The 17,382-nt window shown below is 47.6% G+C and overlaps 1 protein-coding gene across 4 annotated transcripts in view; it reads right to left on the minus strand.

The window, feature by feature from the left end:
- NTM (neurotrimin) overlaps positions 1-16,012 on the minus strand; it is an 831,268-nt gene extending 815,256 nt beyond the window's left edge. For all 4 annotated transcript variants that reach the window (XM_088658212.1, XM_088658211.1, XM_088658210.1 and 1 more), the window contains exon 1: positions 15,653-16,012. In XM_088658212.1, coding sequence (XP_088514338.1) covers positions 15,653-15,734 — 82 coding nt within the window. In that variant the 5' untranslated portion in view covers positions 15,735-16,012. The remainder of the gene's footprint in view (positions 1-15,652) is intronic.
- Between the last annotated feature and the right edge of the window lie 1,370 nt (positions 16,013-17,382).

Genomic DNA, 17,382 nt, shown 5'->3' on the forward strand with positions numbered 1-17,382 from the left:
CGCAAGTTTCAGTGGGAGACTTGGCAGCTATGATTGAATGTCCAGGAATTCTAGTGTCACGAATGAGAGAGAAAGAGAGAGAGAATAACTTTTCTCTATCCCCTTTGCCCATGCATCATTTTATACATCTCACCTTTTCTCTCAACTCAAAAGCCCCAAACATCACCCCCATCCCCAGCTAGTGGAGGCACTTCTCCCTCGTCTGATCACCAGTTCTTACAGCCTGAGCCTTGCTGAAGAGCATCTTCACACTTAGCAAGCAGTGCATGAATGAAGGGGCGATGGAGAACTCAGGCCAAGAAACAAGGAACGCCTTGAGGATGAACAGTCAGTAGGTGAAAGGGGTGTGTGTGTATGGAGAAATGGTCAAAGGGCCAATTAATTTACAAGCATTTTCCGAGTTGGACATATTTAACCATAAGCACATTTAAAAACAAAAACAAAAAAAAACACCACTGTATCCTTGGCAGGAGATGAGAGCAGTGATAGCATCATCCCTGATTTATTATTAAGAAAGTGAAAGGTGTAGACCTGTGGGATGGGAAGTGAAGAGGAAAGAGGCTCTGAGTTGCCTGCCCTGCTGGTAGACCTGTAGCTCTGCTAGTGATTCTAGCATAAGCAGCAAATCAGTTTGGTTCTGTGTTGCTCATGTGGATCCAAGTCCCAGAGAGCCAGTGTTGCATGTTGGATATTGTGCTGGACTGGGACCTGGGAGATCAGGGTTCAAAACTAGACACATCTGTGAGATGTGTAGAGTGACCTTGGAAAAGCCACCATCTCTCCGCCTAACCTGATTGTTGTGGGGATTAATTGAGGAGGGGGCCACCTTGAACTCCTTTGTGAGCGGTGGGGAGAAGCATGAAAACCACCTTGGAGGAAAGATGGGACTAAACACACTCCTAAATGTAAGTTGTGGTGAGGGACATCCGGGCAAAGAGCCATACCTCCGAAGCAGAACATCCACTTTCCAAGCAGAAAGCACCCTGTCTGAAAGCCAGTCAGTGCAGACAATACTGAGCTTGATGGGGTACATGCTGGCTTTGCCAGAGAGAGCACTCATCAACTCACGAGATGCTGACGGTCTTCCTTTCTAGGAAAGAACAAAGCTCCTGAATTCCCCTCTGTTCCTTCCAGGTGCATCAAGAATCTCAGCATGTCTTTTTACCAAGGAGAGGACTAATAAGTCATTCCCCAGGTATCAGGGAGGTGCTCTGACAATATTGCTGTAATATTGAACATTTGAATATAATTACAATATGCTGTACTGTAAGCTTCCAATGACCTCTCCCCACGAAAGGGGAAACCAAAGCTACGAGCAGAGCCATTGATCAGAAAACAACCCCACAATCTCATCCCTATAGAAAATGGGCACTTTTTGCACACCTTTTGCACAATTTTGTCTGATATTCTCCACCACATTGTTGCAATGGTGTCATTCTTCAATTTGCCCAGAGCAGTTTTCCCACTATACCATGCTCTAAGTGCCCCGATTTTACTCCTGTTCCCCTCACAGAACTACAAGTCCCAAAGTTCCCTGGGAAGGAGGGTTTGAGTGAGTCTTAAATCCCTTTTCAACCTTGCGGTTCTGTGAGGCAAACAGGGGTCTCCTATCAACTTTCAGCACCCTTAACAAATGACAGCTCCTACGATTCATTGGCGGGGGGGGGGGGCAGGGGAAGGCATGACTGTCAAAGCGGTATCACAGGGCTTTTAAAATGTGTAGCAGGGATGCAGCCTAGCAAAAAATGACAGGAAAATAAGGGTTGATTTAGCGAACATCACAGTGCATTTTTTTCCTCCCAGGTCCTTGCTTACTCTCCTAGCTCACGAACATGTTCCTAGCCGAGACGAATCCATGCTACCATGCTACTACTAAGCACTGCTAAGAGCCTGCAAGAAAAAAAAAAATAACCTCCGGCAAACCCCTAGCCATTTGGCAACTTTTAAAAAATCAGAAACACCAAAAATAGTTGTGCTGAAGTGCTCCCCTCTGTGGCTTGACCTCAGGGCCCCCTCTCCAGCTTATCACATTTTATTGTATCCCCTCTTCCATCTCCTGTTGGCAACAGACGGCAGAGTGCCATGCCTCGCCTTGTGCTCTTGGGATCTTGGGAATTAGGTTGATCTACTTTTCTCTTCCTGCTTTTTTAAAGGCAAGTCAGCATGGAACACGGCAGACCCTGCTGGTTTTGACCTAGATCTGTCAAGTTGTCATTCCCACCCCCAGTCCTAAAAACAAGAAAATAACATACAAGAAAAACTTTTTGTGGGCAAAGGTTGTTTTTAAAAGCCAACGCAGCCAAGGGGGTTGAAGAGGTGGGCAGAACCCCAGGCCAGCTGCTTAGAAGCCTTGGCTCAGCAAGAATCAAAAGCCCCACGCAACTCCCTGGAAAATGAAAGACACCTCCCCCCCCCAGAATGAGACACAAGAAGAGATGCCAGGATACGAGAGAGACACAGAGGAGGAATCAAAGGGAATGTTGCCTCCATGGGACATGGTGTTACCATCAAGGACTGTGGCAGGCTTGCTTCTCAAGAAGCTACTCCAGTCGACCAATGCCATAGAGAAACACGAACTTGGCTGACATAGAGACATATTTAGGGAATGTTTCCAATGACAACAGCAAAAGCCTCCTTTGAGCCCTTTGCACATGGCTGAAAAACAAGCACACGGATAATACTAATGCAAGACAAGAGTGCCGTTTTAACTGGAATGTACATGCCACTCAGTGTAAACCAGGAAAGGGGAAACCAGATTATTGCTGGGCTATGACTCTGTCTACTGGCCATGCTGCTGGGAGCTGGGAGTCCAACAATATATAGAGATTCCCACCCCACCCCACCCGGTGTAGAAATGCCCGCCCCGCACACCTAACAACTAACAACAACTCCACCACTGTGTTTCGTACCTTTGCAGTCGTAAGGACTAGAAGCTTGCTGTTTCTCTGTTTAAAACACAAAAAGGAAGGCCGAGATTCTCAGCAAGCTGAACTGTGCACTCTGTGATATAGCATTCCACATATTTCCCTGTACTCAAATACAATTGTGCGCCCTCTCTCTCTCTCTCTCTCTCTCTCTCTCTCTCTCTCTCTCTCTCTCTCTCGTGTGTGTGTTCACATAGCTACATGTAGGCCTCAATTCACTAGTCTTCACAGGGTATGAACACAGGCCTCAGCTCCTTCACAAGAATCCTGAGTTACAGGTTGCCCTCATCTCAAATCATGGCTTTTTTAACTAGCTGAGAGCTGTGACTCAGCTACATTGGCAAAGAAAAAAACAAAACCGCTTTATATGCATTGTTTATGCATTCTAACACTGTGACACCAGATGGTGCTGTAGAGTTCCATTTTTCCTAACCCGATTTCTCATGCAAAGTTTGCAACGTATTTAACTGAAACACTTCATTGAAGTGTCTAGATCAGGCACAGGCAAACTCTGGCTCACCAGATGTTTGGGACTACAGTTCCCATCAACCCTAGCTAACAGGACCAGTGGTCAGGGATGATGGAAATTGTAGTCCCAAACATCAGGGATGATGGAAATTGTAGTCCCAATCATCTGGAGGGCCGGAGTTTGCCTATACCTGTCTAGATCCAGCCCTAGTGTGGCATAGTGGTTAGAGTGTCAGGCTAGGACCTGGGAGATCAGAGTTCTAATCCCCACTCAGACATGAAGCTCCCTGGGTGATCTTGGGCCAGCCACCATCACTAACCTACCTCAATGGCTGTTGTGAAGGTAAAATGGAGAGACTTTTTTTTGGAGGGGGGACAATGTGCACTACCTTGAGCACCTTGGTGGAAAGGTGAGATAGAACTGTAATTTTTATTTTACTTTATTTTTAAGAATAGTTCCACCTTTTATTGCAAGAAGCATCAGGCAAGGTGGTTGGGGTAAAAGATACAGTTCAGGAAAACCAGAACAAGGCTTTATGAAACTTGCTATGCATATCCTTGGATCAGGGCAATAAAGCAAGCAGAATGCACCAGGCTTACAGACAATGTAATTGGGATGTCTAAGATTGTAAACATCAGTTATAACTATTATTATTTATTAGGCACCGATTGGCAGCTGCCGAGGTGAATAATAACGATTTTATCAAGCCTAGTAGTAAATATTGACCCCACTGAAGTCAAGGCTATTATTATTTTCTGCAAGGGACAATAAATCTTGATATTAGCAGAAAGAAGTCAATATATTTGTTTAAATACACATTCATCGGTACCATCATCCACACGCCAAGGAGAAGCCAAAGGGAGCTCATTCTCTTCTCTCCCTCCGCCCTCCCCAAATCTCACCCAAGACAATAATTTTAACACAACACACCACCACATGCTGGGGAAAATGGGATTGAACTACTGCAGCAATTTGTTTAGAATGTGTCTTTTCCAAGAGATGGAACTTGGCAAGCCTGTGGCATTCAACTGCTCTGCACGCCTGAAAGCGTGCAAACTTTCATCTACACACACACACCGCAGCGTCTTCGGAAAACACTATGTGCCTTTTGATGGTTCTCACTCTGCGTTAACAAGCTGTAATCAGATCACATTTGTCTCGCCAAAGGCCAATGGAGGGATGCGACTTATGGGTTGGATTGTAAACCAGAATATGCCCCCATTTAGAACAGCAGTGGCTGGTGCCTACTAGAACTTGTGGGGCGGAAGGCAGGGAGGTCCAACACAAGGTGGCGCCAGAGCCACTGACATGCGGAGCCAACTGATTCTAGCTTTCCCCCTATCCTCCTCCCTGCAGAGTTCTTACAAGGGCAACGCTGAGACTAAAGCCACATTCAGATCATACACTTAAGGCAATTCGAGGCCACTTAAAAACAGCCACGGCTTCCCCCAAAGAATCATGGGAGCTGTAGTTTGTTAAGGATGCCGAGAGCTGTTAGGAGACCGCTCACAGAGCTGCAATTCCCAGAGAAGAGTAATAATCAATCCCCCTTCACAGGAAACTCTGAAAACTGTAGCTCAGGGAGGGGTAGCTCAGGGAGGAGTCTCCTAACAACTCCCAGCACCTACAATGAACTACACTTCCCAGAATTCCTTGAGGGAAAGCCTTGACAGGTAAAGGTGGTGCCATAGTGATTTAAGATTATGGTGAGAATGTAGCCTAAGGAGGGGGAAGCTAGCAGCCAATGCCACACCAAGGACTGATTGTAAGCAGGCAGACAGGTGGGGGCTCTGAGGGCTAGTAGAGGTTGGTGAAGCAGTTTCCCACTCGTATTCCTGACTTTTTTGTGGGGGGAGAAACCCAAAATATTGAGCTTTTTGGGGGGGAGACCTCCCACCCACCCCAAAATAGTGATTTTAAGCATTTGGAGCTGTTTCCACTGCTTTTTCCATCGCATTGCCATATAGCCGGATTTCCCCCGACATTTTGCCAATTCAGATAAATCCCCCCGACGCCATTTTTACACCCCAAAACCAGGACATGTCAGGAATTTTCCTGATGTATGGCAAGCCTACCCATTCGCCCTAATGGACCGCCCTCATCTGATTTAATCTCTCATCTACAAACAGAAAGCAAATCATGGCTTTCCATCAGTTCTGTTACTCAAACTTAGGTTTCCCCCACCCTGCCCCAGTGTTAGTGGGATCTAACGGTTAGAGGAACCAGGCACTGGGGAGAAATTTATCCTGTTTGCATTTTAATGCAAACCTAACCAATTTTCAAGGACGCGGGTGGCGCTGTGGGTTAAACCACAGAGCCTAGGGCTTGCCGATCGGAAGGTTGGCGGTTAGAATCCCTGCAATGGAGTGAGCTCCCGTTGCTCAGTCTCTGCTCCTGCCAACCTAGCAATTCAAAAGCACGTCAAAGTGGAAGTAGAAAAATAGGTACCACTCTGGTGTGAAGGTAAACAGCATTTGCAGATGCTGCTCTGGTTTGCCAGAAGCAGCTTAGTCATGCTGGCCATATGACCCGGAAGCTGTACACCGGCTCTCTCGGCCAGAAAAGCAAGATGAACGCTGCAACCCCAGAGTCGTCCGCCACTGGACCCAACGGTCCCTGTTCTGTTGACCTCAGGCATTAAGATCCAAGATCCTACTCTTATCCACATTCGTGTACTGCAGGGGCCTGGAATAGAATCCCATAGAATTCTATGATTCTATGCCATATCCTGGCATTTGGGCCACATGAAGATATGTCAAAATATGTACAGTAATATAAGAAATGCAAGCAGAAGTCAGAAAGGAATTCTTACAAGCCATAAAGCACTATGGGAACAGCGCATCAATTTGTTTTCAAAGGCAAACAGCAAGTATTGGTCACAAAGGCAGATTCTCAATATTGTAAGAGTAGTGGCCAGAGCAAGCCGTCAGTAAAGGATGCAAATATTTCAATAAGGACACAGATAGATGCCTAGGCAACAGAACAAGGGAGAAGACTGGGAGGATTGTTACTTAGTTTATGCAAAGCCAAGCCAACCAAATATTTACTTTATTTTATCTGCTTTAAGTTTCTATCCCACTTTTCTTCTCAAAGGCGCCTAGAGTGACAACACACAAAGCAGCAATTAGTATGTACATTTTGAAAAATCCAAAACATTTAGAACAGCCACATATCCTCAGACATAATAAATACAAAGTTGTCAGCAACAGCATATTTCAACCATCAGATTCAGAGAATTGGAGGGAGGGATTAAAAACTGGCTTTTTTAGATAGGGATCTATTCCTTCGATTGTACACGTCAACCCAGAACTCCCCCCCCCACACACACACACAAACATGCACACCATGAAAAGAAACTGTGCCCAAGATTCAACTAAGTTGTGGTGTGCATGGAATGAGTTCTGCCCATGCAACAGGACCTCCTTCATCCTTCCCTCACCACATCTCCTAAATAATAATTTATAATAATAATTTATTATTTACACCCCGCCCATCTGGCTGGGCGGCTTCCAACAGAAAAATGAAATAAAATAATCAATTAAACATTAAAAGCATTCCTAAACAGGGCTGCCTTCAGATGTCTTCCAAAAATCTGGTAGCTGTTTTTCTCTTTGACATCTGATGGGAGGGCGTTCCACAGGGTGGGCGCCACCACCGAGAAGGCCCTCTGCCTGGTTCCCTGCAACTTGGCTTCTTACAATGAGGGAACCACCAGAAGGCCCTCGGTGCTGGACCTCAGTGTCCGGGCAGAATGATGGGGGTGGAAATGCTCCTTCAGGTATACTGGACCGAGGCCATTTGGGGCTTTAAAGGTCAGCACCAACACTTTGAATTGTGCTCTGGGCAAGGACAAACCCAGAATAGATCTAGGGAGTACAGAGGAGGAGGTGAGAGTTGATGAGCTTCATTGCTAGAGTGGATCTCACTCCCTATGCATGTACTTATCAACTTAGTCCTACATTGGATTCCAACCTACATATCTAAAATATGTGGGGTAGTGGAAGAATCCCATCCCTCAGTGACATGGAGGGAATACAGAGTGATTCATCCACAGTGACATTTTTTTAAAATGTCATAGATACAAGATTCTGTGGACAACTCTAGCACATCCCACAACACTGCCTCGGTGATAGCGTGAAGTCAGTAAGAAATAAAAACATTGCTAATTTGCACCATTTAAAAAAACAAAAAAATGACAATTTCATATGTGTGATCATTGCTTGTAATTTTTTTTAAAAAAAATGTCACAAAATTGATCTATGATCTGATCTCAACTGAAAAAAATAAAATCTCTTGACAGGGTGCAAAGTTATGCCACTGCTCCAGTGGGTGGGAGAGCAGAAGGGGAGAGGGGAAAATTTGGAAGATACAATCTGCTCCTGTTTTGCTATCCGCTTGGGCTCTCTGCCTGCGAAACAAAAAGAAGTTGCTCTCTCAAAAAATCAGATGCCGCAAGATACTCAAATTGGCAACAAAAAAAGAGAGTGAGCTTTGCCTGCTGCGCTGCATCTTAAATTGTCAGGCTGACTACATGAGGCACCAGCAGCAAAATCATCCCCCTGCCCCCCCTGCCCCGCTTCCCCCTTTTCAAGAAACTTTGCTTTATGCTAGGAGAGAAAGAGCAAGCGAGCGAACAGGGAGATTACCAGAAGCAGTAAATGAGATACCAGGCAGAGGAACAAAAGGCTATAGCCAAACAAAACTGATCAGAAAGCATTAAAAGGGAACAAATCCAGCTAAGAGGTGGCAAAATGATTGCTGGTGGGGAGGGGAGAGAGGGATACAAAAATAACAGCCAATGCACTCCCTGTGAAGTTTGGGGCAGGAAGCTCTGGGCTGAAAGGCCAGCTCCCTGCACCCCTCCCCCCCATCAGGATCTGTTATAAATAAACACCTGCTTGCTGGGTGACCAGTCAGGGCCGTCTCAAGCTCATCAGGTGCCCCCCACCCCACCCCCTCTTTTTTTAAAAAAGGAAAAAGGAAAGCTCCTATCTTCCCTGGAGGCGCTCGCGCCGGAAGGCCTTGGGGCTTCCCGGAGCCCTCCCGCCAGCAGCGGAGGCCAGATGGGCACGCCATGGAGCCAGCGGGGAGAGCCTCCCTGGCACAGCATTAGTGCCTGGCGTGCTGGGTAGTGGTGGGGAGCCTCATGGCAGCCCCCACACCGCACAGTGGGGCTGCGCTGTGCCAGAGGCCGCCCAGCGGCTTCTCATGGCCCTGTCTGTCACCCGTGGGGCCGGAGATGCCAGATTGAGTGGGGGAGGAGGGCCGCTGCTCCGCGCAGCCTTCCTCCCTTCTCCCAGAGGGCCGGGGTGCCAGGGCCTTCCCGGCCATCTCCCGCGACTCCAGCGCTTGCTGGGTCCATGCGGCCTCCCCCCTTTCGTGGCTGGGCCGCAGGGCTCGGGTGGGTCCGGGCAGTGCCAGGAGGCCTCCCGGCCGTTTCCTTACACCAACAAGGCGCTGCGTTCCTTCCCGCCAACAGGGTGCTGCGTTTCATTGGTAGAGCTGCTGCCATGTGGCGTCGCCTCTACCAATTAAATGCAGTGCTGGGGTGAGGGATGACCCTGGCGCTGCAGAGCGGAACAGGGTCCTAGTGCCCCTTTTCCCTGCTCTCCCCTGAACGGTGCGGCTGGCGGGCGTGCAAGACTCAGAGGAGGGAAAAGGGAGGCCGCCACACAACTCCTCCACTTGCTGGGGTGCCCTGGCGCCTCGCACCATTAGAGCCAATGGGTGAGCCGGCCCTGTACCAGTGCCCTCTGGAACTCAACCCACGCTTCCCATCAAAGCACTCAAACATAGAGAATTCTCTGTCTTGCAATGGTTTGCATGCAGTCCCTGGAATCTCCAGGAAGGGCTGCAAGAGACCACTGTGCCTTGAACCCTGGACAGCTGCTGCCAGTCCGTGTGGAAATGTAGGGGGTGCCCATTGAGTAGAAGACAGACAAGGCAACAGCAGGTGGTGCCAGAGCCAATGACAGGTGGAGCCAACTCATTCTAATTTTGCCCCCATCATTCTGGCTGCCAAGTTCTACAAGGGCAGTCCTGAGACAGTCCTGAGGAAGCTGTCAGGCAATGCCCAGTAAAAAAAGGGTGGGGACAGGGAGGTTGGGGGTAGCTGAGAACAGACTGATATTTGCCCATATGGACCTGCCTCCAAGTTCTTCATAGCCAGGACTAAGAATATTTGAAAGTCATCATTAAAAAGCCTTGTTGCTAAGCAGGCAAATTGCAGCTTCGTTAAAATATTTGCTTGGAAGTTCTTTCTTGTAACATTCAGCTAATCCAGATGGCCCGTGTCTAGTTGTCTGATTCCAAGGATGTAAAAAACTTTTGAAGTTCTTATCTGCATTCACTAAAGGGGAAAGGCAACTAAGTGTCTTTGTACACTGTTACGGCTGAGTTGCACAGAAAGGGCACCATCCAGCTCAAGCTAAATTAAGACACAGAAGGAGAAAATTCAGACATTAAGGGAGTAGAATGAAAGGCTAGAGATCAGTTGCAGATCTCCCCCCCCCCTTTTTTAAAGGACTACGGGGCTGTATTCAACCAAGTCTCATGCAGCATAGACCCAGTGAAATGAATGAACTCAAGTTAGACATGTCCATTAATTGCACTGGGTCTTCTTTGAGTAAGATTAGCAATGAATAGCACTCACTCTTTGCAAAAGGAGGAGATAACCCTAACTGTTCCATCCCTAAATAATGGTGTATTGTCTTTTAGATCCTGCATCCATGACCTGAAGTGATCAGACTTAAGGCCAGTTTTCAGCAAACCTACTTGCCTTCAAGGGGTATGAGGAAGGAACACAAGCAGCTGCCACACAGAGTCAGGCCACTGGTCAATCTAGCTCTTTATTGTCTAGATCTGGGGTGGATAAAAGGTAAATCAGGATCTTCCAATTCCAACACCTTTTTTGGCACATATATAGCAATAAAATCATATAAACCATCTATACAAAATATAATTCTGAGACATACAATGAAAAGGGGAGAGGGGAAAGGGATAATGAGCCCTCGGCGGTCACTACTGTGTAGGCCCAACTGCCCCAGATTTTACTTCAAAAATTCTAGTCAAGAATTGCACCATAATTCTAGTAAGTGCAGGAGAGTCATCGCTCAGCAGGAACTGGGGGGGGGGGGTGTGTGTGTGACTCTTGTATATCCACAAGAGATCCTGCCTCTGTATTGCTTATCAAACATCAGCAGTAGCTAACACACACACACACACACACACACACACACACACACACACACGTACGTTTGCTGGGAAAGAAAATTACTTTAAAGGAGAAAGTGTTCTCGCTACTTCTGCAAAAGGAAGTTTGTGTATGAAAGGACTTGCAAGAGCTTAGTTGTGATACTAATCATGAATTCCTGGGCCCAAGGCACTCTTAATTCTTATGAGTATGTCCACCTGGCTGAGAAATTATTTTGCAGCTGGCTGCTGGATATTATTGTTCTAGGGGAGGGAAACATGAAGAAATTAATGCAAGCCTGAAACCTGCCCACCCCTGGTTTTAAACTGACTGACAGAAGGTCTCCAGACAGGGGTGTTTTCCCCACCTGCCGAGGTCAGGGATTGAAATGAGGACTTTTCTGCATGTGTTCTGCCGCTAAACTACAACATTTCCTAGAATGTCTGCATTTCCCAGATGCTTATCAGAGATTACTGAATGAGAGCATCAAGGATAGCAAGCAAGCTTCCTTGAAAGACAGATTGCCCACTGCTAAGCCTTCCTTTGCTGTAAGGCACCAAAGAGACCCAAATAGGTACAGTGAATTCTCCTTGTCATCGGAGTGTGCAGGCTCAAAGGACCCCCACTACACAAGACATATGGATTGTCCAGAATCAAAGGACAAAGCCATAGGAGAAACGAGATGGTTGAAGTCATCTTTGTACTCCCTACCCTCTTTCAAAAATATATAGACAAAGGGATTAAAAGGGACTTAAAGGAGCCCATACTTTTTTGAAGGGGGATGGGTCAGTTCTGAAGTGGCAAGAATTTCATGGGCAATGTTTCACAGGCTGTGTTTGAAGAGGAAAGACTGTCAGAACACAAAAAGGTGATCACAAAGTAATGACAAATGTCTAAAACCAGTTCAACTTTTGGAGGTATCTGTGGCATATACTGTACTTTTCAGAGTATAAGACTATGTTGTTGTTTTTTCCCTTTAAAAATCATGCTAAAAAGTGGGAGTCGTCTTATACATGGATAGCGCATAGGGTGGACGTTTGATTGGTTGCTGCCGGGACTGTCAGCTACTATTGTGAGTGTCATTTGTTGCTGTGTCAATGGTTGGTGTTGATTGGCTGCAGCAGTTGGTTGGGTGATTGGCACCTTCTGCCGGCGATGGGACAGATGGGAGGCGAATTTTGCGAAATGTGCTGGTGAGCGATTTTCAGCAATCCCCCCTTTAAAAAAGCTCAATAATGCTGGGCAATCCCCCCCAAAAAAGCTCATCAACTCTGTGCCATCTCCCCCCATTTTCTTAAATTTGAGTCCCCCAAAACAGGGAGCGTCTTATACATGGGGGCATCTTATACACAGAAAGGTATGGTATATGTGCCATAAGCCAGCTACCCAACTACCATCAGCGTAGCTCAGAATTTAGAACCCCTGAACTTCAGCTGGAGGCTGTCCTGCGGAATGTGCCTCCTTTGTGGCTGCATGGGGCAGAGCATTTGCAGCGGGGTAGAAACCGCTGGGAAGAATTCCCCCACAAAAAATAATAATTGACAAATCATGGAAGGTAATGAACAAGGACTCTGGTGTGCCCAGAAAAGGCCTAATCGCATTAAGGATGCAGGGAAGGAGAGGAAAGTTGAAGATAGTGCAAAACTTGAAAAGCTGCTAAACTAATATGGAGAATGAGGTTGCAATTGTATGGGAAGTTCCACTCCGGAAGTCTTGAACATTAAACTCCCTGCTTGGAAAAAGCTAGAAAGAGAAAAGCAGGAGAAAAAAGGGAGAAGCTACCCTAAACCTTTCTCCTAGATGTGCTGGCTTTCAACCTGCAGGGAGCTTTTCACAAGTGAACATTCAAGAGAATAACTGCACTGTGATAGCACAGTCCAAACCAGAAGACATTTTGGCTGAGAAAAAATGTGATTTGCCCACCACATCCTCACTCCCTAGAAAAAGACCAGAGTCACTCACTTTTCCTACAATGTCCCAGAATCACACTAGATCAGCGCAGTTTTGGAAAAGGCCAAATGATGGCAGGTAGGCAACACTGCTGTGACTTGCAGTGATGGGTAGATGACACTTATGGGGTGGGGGATACTGCTAGTGTTAAGCCCCACTTCACAGAAACTGCTGGAGAAGCTCTCTTCTCCCTGGAGAAATTCAGCAAAACAGCTGCTGTCCCTCCAACCCACTTTCCCTGCCAGAATTTCAAGAACTCATTTGTGCACATAACTCTAGTCCAAACATCTATTGTCTCATGATGATGGGGGTGCATTTGGGTTGCCAGGCTGAGAAACTCAAAAAAATAGAAAGTGGGAGGGCTGTAGCTCATTAGTAAAGTTTTTGCTTGGCAGGCTATCCCTTGCTTCTGAGTCCCAGTTCTTGGGAATCAACATCAGGCAGAATGTTGTTGCTCTGGAGTCCTGCCTGGGAATTCTCCATAAGCATCTAGTTGCCTTCTAGATATAATCCCCAGCATCTTCAAGAAGGATGTCTTAATTCTGAAACCCTGGAGTGCTACTGCCAGGCAGTATAGACAAAAGCAAGTTGCTTGAACCAATGATATGATTCAGTACTAGGCAGATTCCTGTGCTCCTAAGTGGGGATAAGTGTGCACACATGAACTTTTAGATACATGGAAGTGAAATATTAAAATAAGCACCTGTCTTTATAAACCACATGGGAAGCTGCCTTATAGTCAATCAGACCATTGGTCCATCTAACTCAATATTGTTAACACTAGCCGGCAGTGTTCAGGGTTTCAGAACAGTCTCTCTCGCAATCCTAACCTGAAGATACCAGGGATCGAACCTGCAACCTTCTGCGTGGAAAGCAGCTGTCCTATCACCAAGCTACGGCTCTTCCCCTTGGTGGGGGAATGTTCAAAGCCCCTTTCAACCACACTGCAAGAACAATGTATTGTGTGCAATTCTTGCAACAGCTTTCCCAGGGAACAAGTCCCAGGCAAGAACAAGGGGGCAAACAGCTCTGTGATTCAAGAAACCTTTCTGGCATGGGAGTAAGCTGCAATTCAACATAAGGCAGACACTTTCTGACCACCGAGGATCATACCCCAGATGATCTGCAGAGACGCAACACCTTTCTTCTAAAAGCCCAAGCCCCGCGTGGAAAGAACAGCTTGTGCCGGCATCGCCAGATGGTTGCACAGAAACAAACACAAACTGACATATTTGCAAGGCAGAAACATGGGTCCGTCCGTTCGTCTTCCCCCCACCCCCACCAATGAAATGCACAGACATGCCCAAGCTCTGTGCACATCTGTCTCCCTGCCCCCCACCCCCAGCTGCCAGCCCACCCCCATGGAGTTGCCTCGTGTGCATCACCCTGCTTCCACTGAACCCGCTTCTCTCCCCACTAGCACCCTTCTATTCCAGGGGTCTCTGTCTGGCTCCAAACGGAAGTGAATTAAGTCTCCATCAAGTCTATTGACCTCAGCTGGAGGGGTCAGGGAGGATTACGAGGAAAGTATTTAATCAAGTTTATGGAAAGGCCTCAGTCAGCGGAAGGAAGCTGAAAGCCTCTTGGAGGGGCAGAGAAGCATCAAGGGACACCTCTCAAGCCTACCCTTGATCCCCTACCAAGCCTGGCTTTTTGCAGCCCATTTAAGCAGCTAGAGAGACACTTCTGTTTGCAGGTCCAGCCAAATATGGCAGGGCATCTGGGGGTGTTTCATATCTCAGAGGCCAACTGATCAGTGTTTAGGGTGTCGCCACTAACCACTGAAGTGGACATGGCTTCCTTAGCAGCTGTGTCCAAGATAGGATTTAGGTGGGTATACCTTCCATCACACAGCCATGGCTGCCCAAACTCCCCTCTTTGACCTCACTATTAAAGATGCAGGAGGCTCTTCAGCGTCTGGTGGCTGAACAAGAGTGGGGAGAGAGGAACACTCTCTGTAGTACATGCCCCCCCCTCCCACTTTCTTTAAAAGCAGAACGGAGTGCGATGGAACACGCATTGCTAAAGGGGAGATCCTACTCAGCAGCAACAAACTCGCACCATCTTAACAGCATTGGAGAGAAATCAAAGCCAAAACAAGGAGACCCTAAAAGGGAAATCAACAGCAGCTGGAGAAGGCTTGGCTCCCTCACAAGAACACTTCCTCAACCCTCCATAGAGACAGGGTTGGACGTGCGTTTTCTGGATCCATCCTTCTCATTGTAGCTTTGGCAACCCAATAAAACAGAGAAAAGAAGTTTCTCTCTGTTATTACGGTGCCCCTGGCTGCTTAGCAACACCCCCCATACAAGCTTGCACACCCCATTACTACTGAAGTTATTTGTCCCCCTCTCTTTTACCCACCCCAAATCTCCACCATTTGCTTTACACAGAACGGCGACAGCTTTTGAGCAGGTTTTTGGAAGGAAAGGCAGCGATCCAGAAGGAAGGGAAGCTGTTGGGGGGAGGGGGATATAATTCTGGCCATTTCTCTTCTCAGCCCTTGTTTTCCCCGTCTCCCTCCCTCCCCCACCAACCCTTTCCTCTTCCACTTAGTAACCGCTGAAGTTTGTCCGCTGAAGTTTCTCATCCCTTCCGCCTCTTAAAGAAGATCCCATCCAGAAGAGGAGGAAGAAGACCAATAGGCGTCTCGAGAGCTTGCTCAAATTGACAACTCGATCACATGCCTTTTTAAAACATTTGTTTGCATCGTACCGGCGCTGATCTCAATCGGAGAAACGCGGCGGGGGTAAGGGAGGTTCGGAGAATGGGAGAGTGTGAGAGAGAGATCCTCACACGCTCCGAAATCACGACTAATCCAAACGCACAAGCAAATTAAGCCATCAACACACAAGCCACAAATTGCGCACCCGGCGCGGCTCCGCCAGCAGCTGCGAGAACCGGATCGATAATCTATTTTGCAAAACCGAGAGGGGGGGGGGAGAGTTGAGGAGAATAAGAAGAAAAAGGGGGAGAGAAAGCAACTGTGGGAAAGGAGAAGGGTGGTCTTCCAAACCTCCCTGCTTCTTCTCCCTTGCAGCAAAAGGAAGCCAGCCAAGGGAAGGCGAGAACCAGAATTCGAACCCGCGCTGTAAAAATCTGGAGGTGTCACCTTACCTTGGAAGAAGAACAGCGAGGCCATCCCAGCCAAGACCGCCCAAAAGAGAGGGGTGTGCATTTTCGCCAGAAGTCCAGTCATGCTCGGGCACCGAGGTTTTGTAAGAGCTATCGCGCTCCGGGCTTGTCGATTTCAGCTGCTTCTTTTTTCACCCCTCCCCTGTCCGATCCCCTCTTGAGCTTGCAGAGGGAGACAGGCAGACAAGAGCTTGCTTCTGCGACGACGATTATTACAGACGGAATGGAGATGCGCAGGGGAGAGAAAGCCACACAATCCAACGCCTGCCTGCCTGCTTGCTTGCAGCCCAAAGCGGAGCGAGAGCGAGACTCCTTCCCAATAATTATCTCCACTCGTGGTCTGGCACCGAGACCCGCTCCAAGATAGGGGATTGCGGACAGCCCTCCTACGCGGCGCACTCATTGGTTCGCATCCAGGGATTGACAAAGCGGCAGCCCCGCAACCTCGCGCGCCGCTGCCAGGAGTGTTGAAGTGCCCATGAGGCGCGCGCGCGGGGTGCGGGGGCTGGGCGTTTGATTCAGAGCGGTGGCGGCAGGAGCAGCAGCCGGAGTGACTCCGGATTAAGGAGACTCCGGAATGGTCGCCAGGCAGATTTTATTTTTGGATTTGATTTATTTATTGCAATACTGTAACTCTTATCACCCATACAATGCATGGGATCAGTCCTGGCTGGCTCCCAACTTGCTTTGGATTCCAGGCGTACACTAAGTGGAGAGGGTGGTAGCTCAGTGGCGAAGCATCTGCTTTGAGTGCAGAAGGTCCTTGGTATCTTCTGGTAGCCCTGGGAATGCCCCACCCGTCTGAAACCTGGAGAGCAGCTACCTGCCTATGTAGACAATACCGAACTAGACGGGCCCATGGTCCTGACTTCGTATAAGTGCCTGTGGCTCCTGCTTTTTTTTTTTTAATAAAAAAAAACAACCTATCACTGCTGGTGTAAAGATCACCATGCTAATTTTATATTCACTCTGCCTGAGTTGCCATTAGCCATAATATATTTTTAAGCATTGTTTTGGCCTCTGGCCTCATAGAATCATAGAGTTGGAAGAGACCACAAGGGTCATCCAGTCCAACCCCCTGCCGAGCAGGAAACACCATCAAAGCATTCTTGACAGATGGCTGTCAAGCCTCTGCTTAAAGACCTCCAAAGAAGGAGACTCCACCACACTCCTTGGTAGCAAATTCCACTGCCGAACAGCTCTTACTGACAGGAAGTTCTTCCTAATGTTTAGGTGGAATCTTCTTTCTTGTACAGTAGTTTGAATCCATTGCTCCGTGTCCGCTTCTCTGGAGCAGCAGAAAACAACCTTTCTCCCTCTTCTATATGACATCCTTTTATATATTTGAACATGGCTATCATATCACCCCTTAACCTTCTCTTCTCCAGGCTAAACATACCCAGCTCCCTAAGCCATTCCTCATAAGGCATTGTTTCCAGGCCTTTGACCATTTTGGTTGCCCTCTTCTGGACACGTTCCAGCTTGTCAGTATCCTTCTTGAACTGTGGTGCCCAGAACTGGACACAGTACTCCAGGTGAGGTCTGACCAGAGCAGAATACAGTGGTACTCTTACTTCCCTTGATCTAGATGCTATACTCCTATAGATGCAGCCCAGAATTGCATTGGCTTTTTTAGCTGCTGCATCACACTGCTGACTCATGTCAAGTTTGTGGTCTACCAAGACTCCTAGATCCTTTTCACATGTACTGCT

The sequence above is a fragment of the Zootoca vivipara genome, chromosome 14 (assembly GCF_965207765.1).
Source record: "Zootoca vivipara chromosome 14, rZooViv2.hap1.1, whole genome shotgun sequence".
NCBI lineage: Eukaryota > Metazoa > Chordata > Lepidosauria > Squamata > Lacertidae > Zootoca > Zootoca vivipara.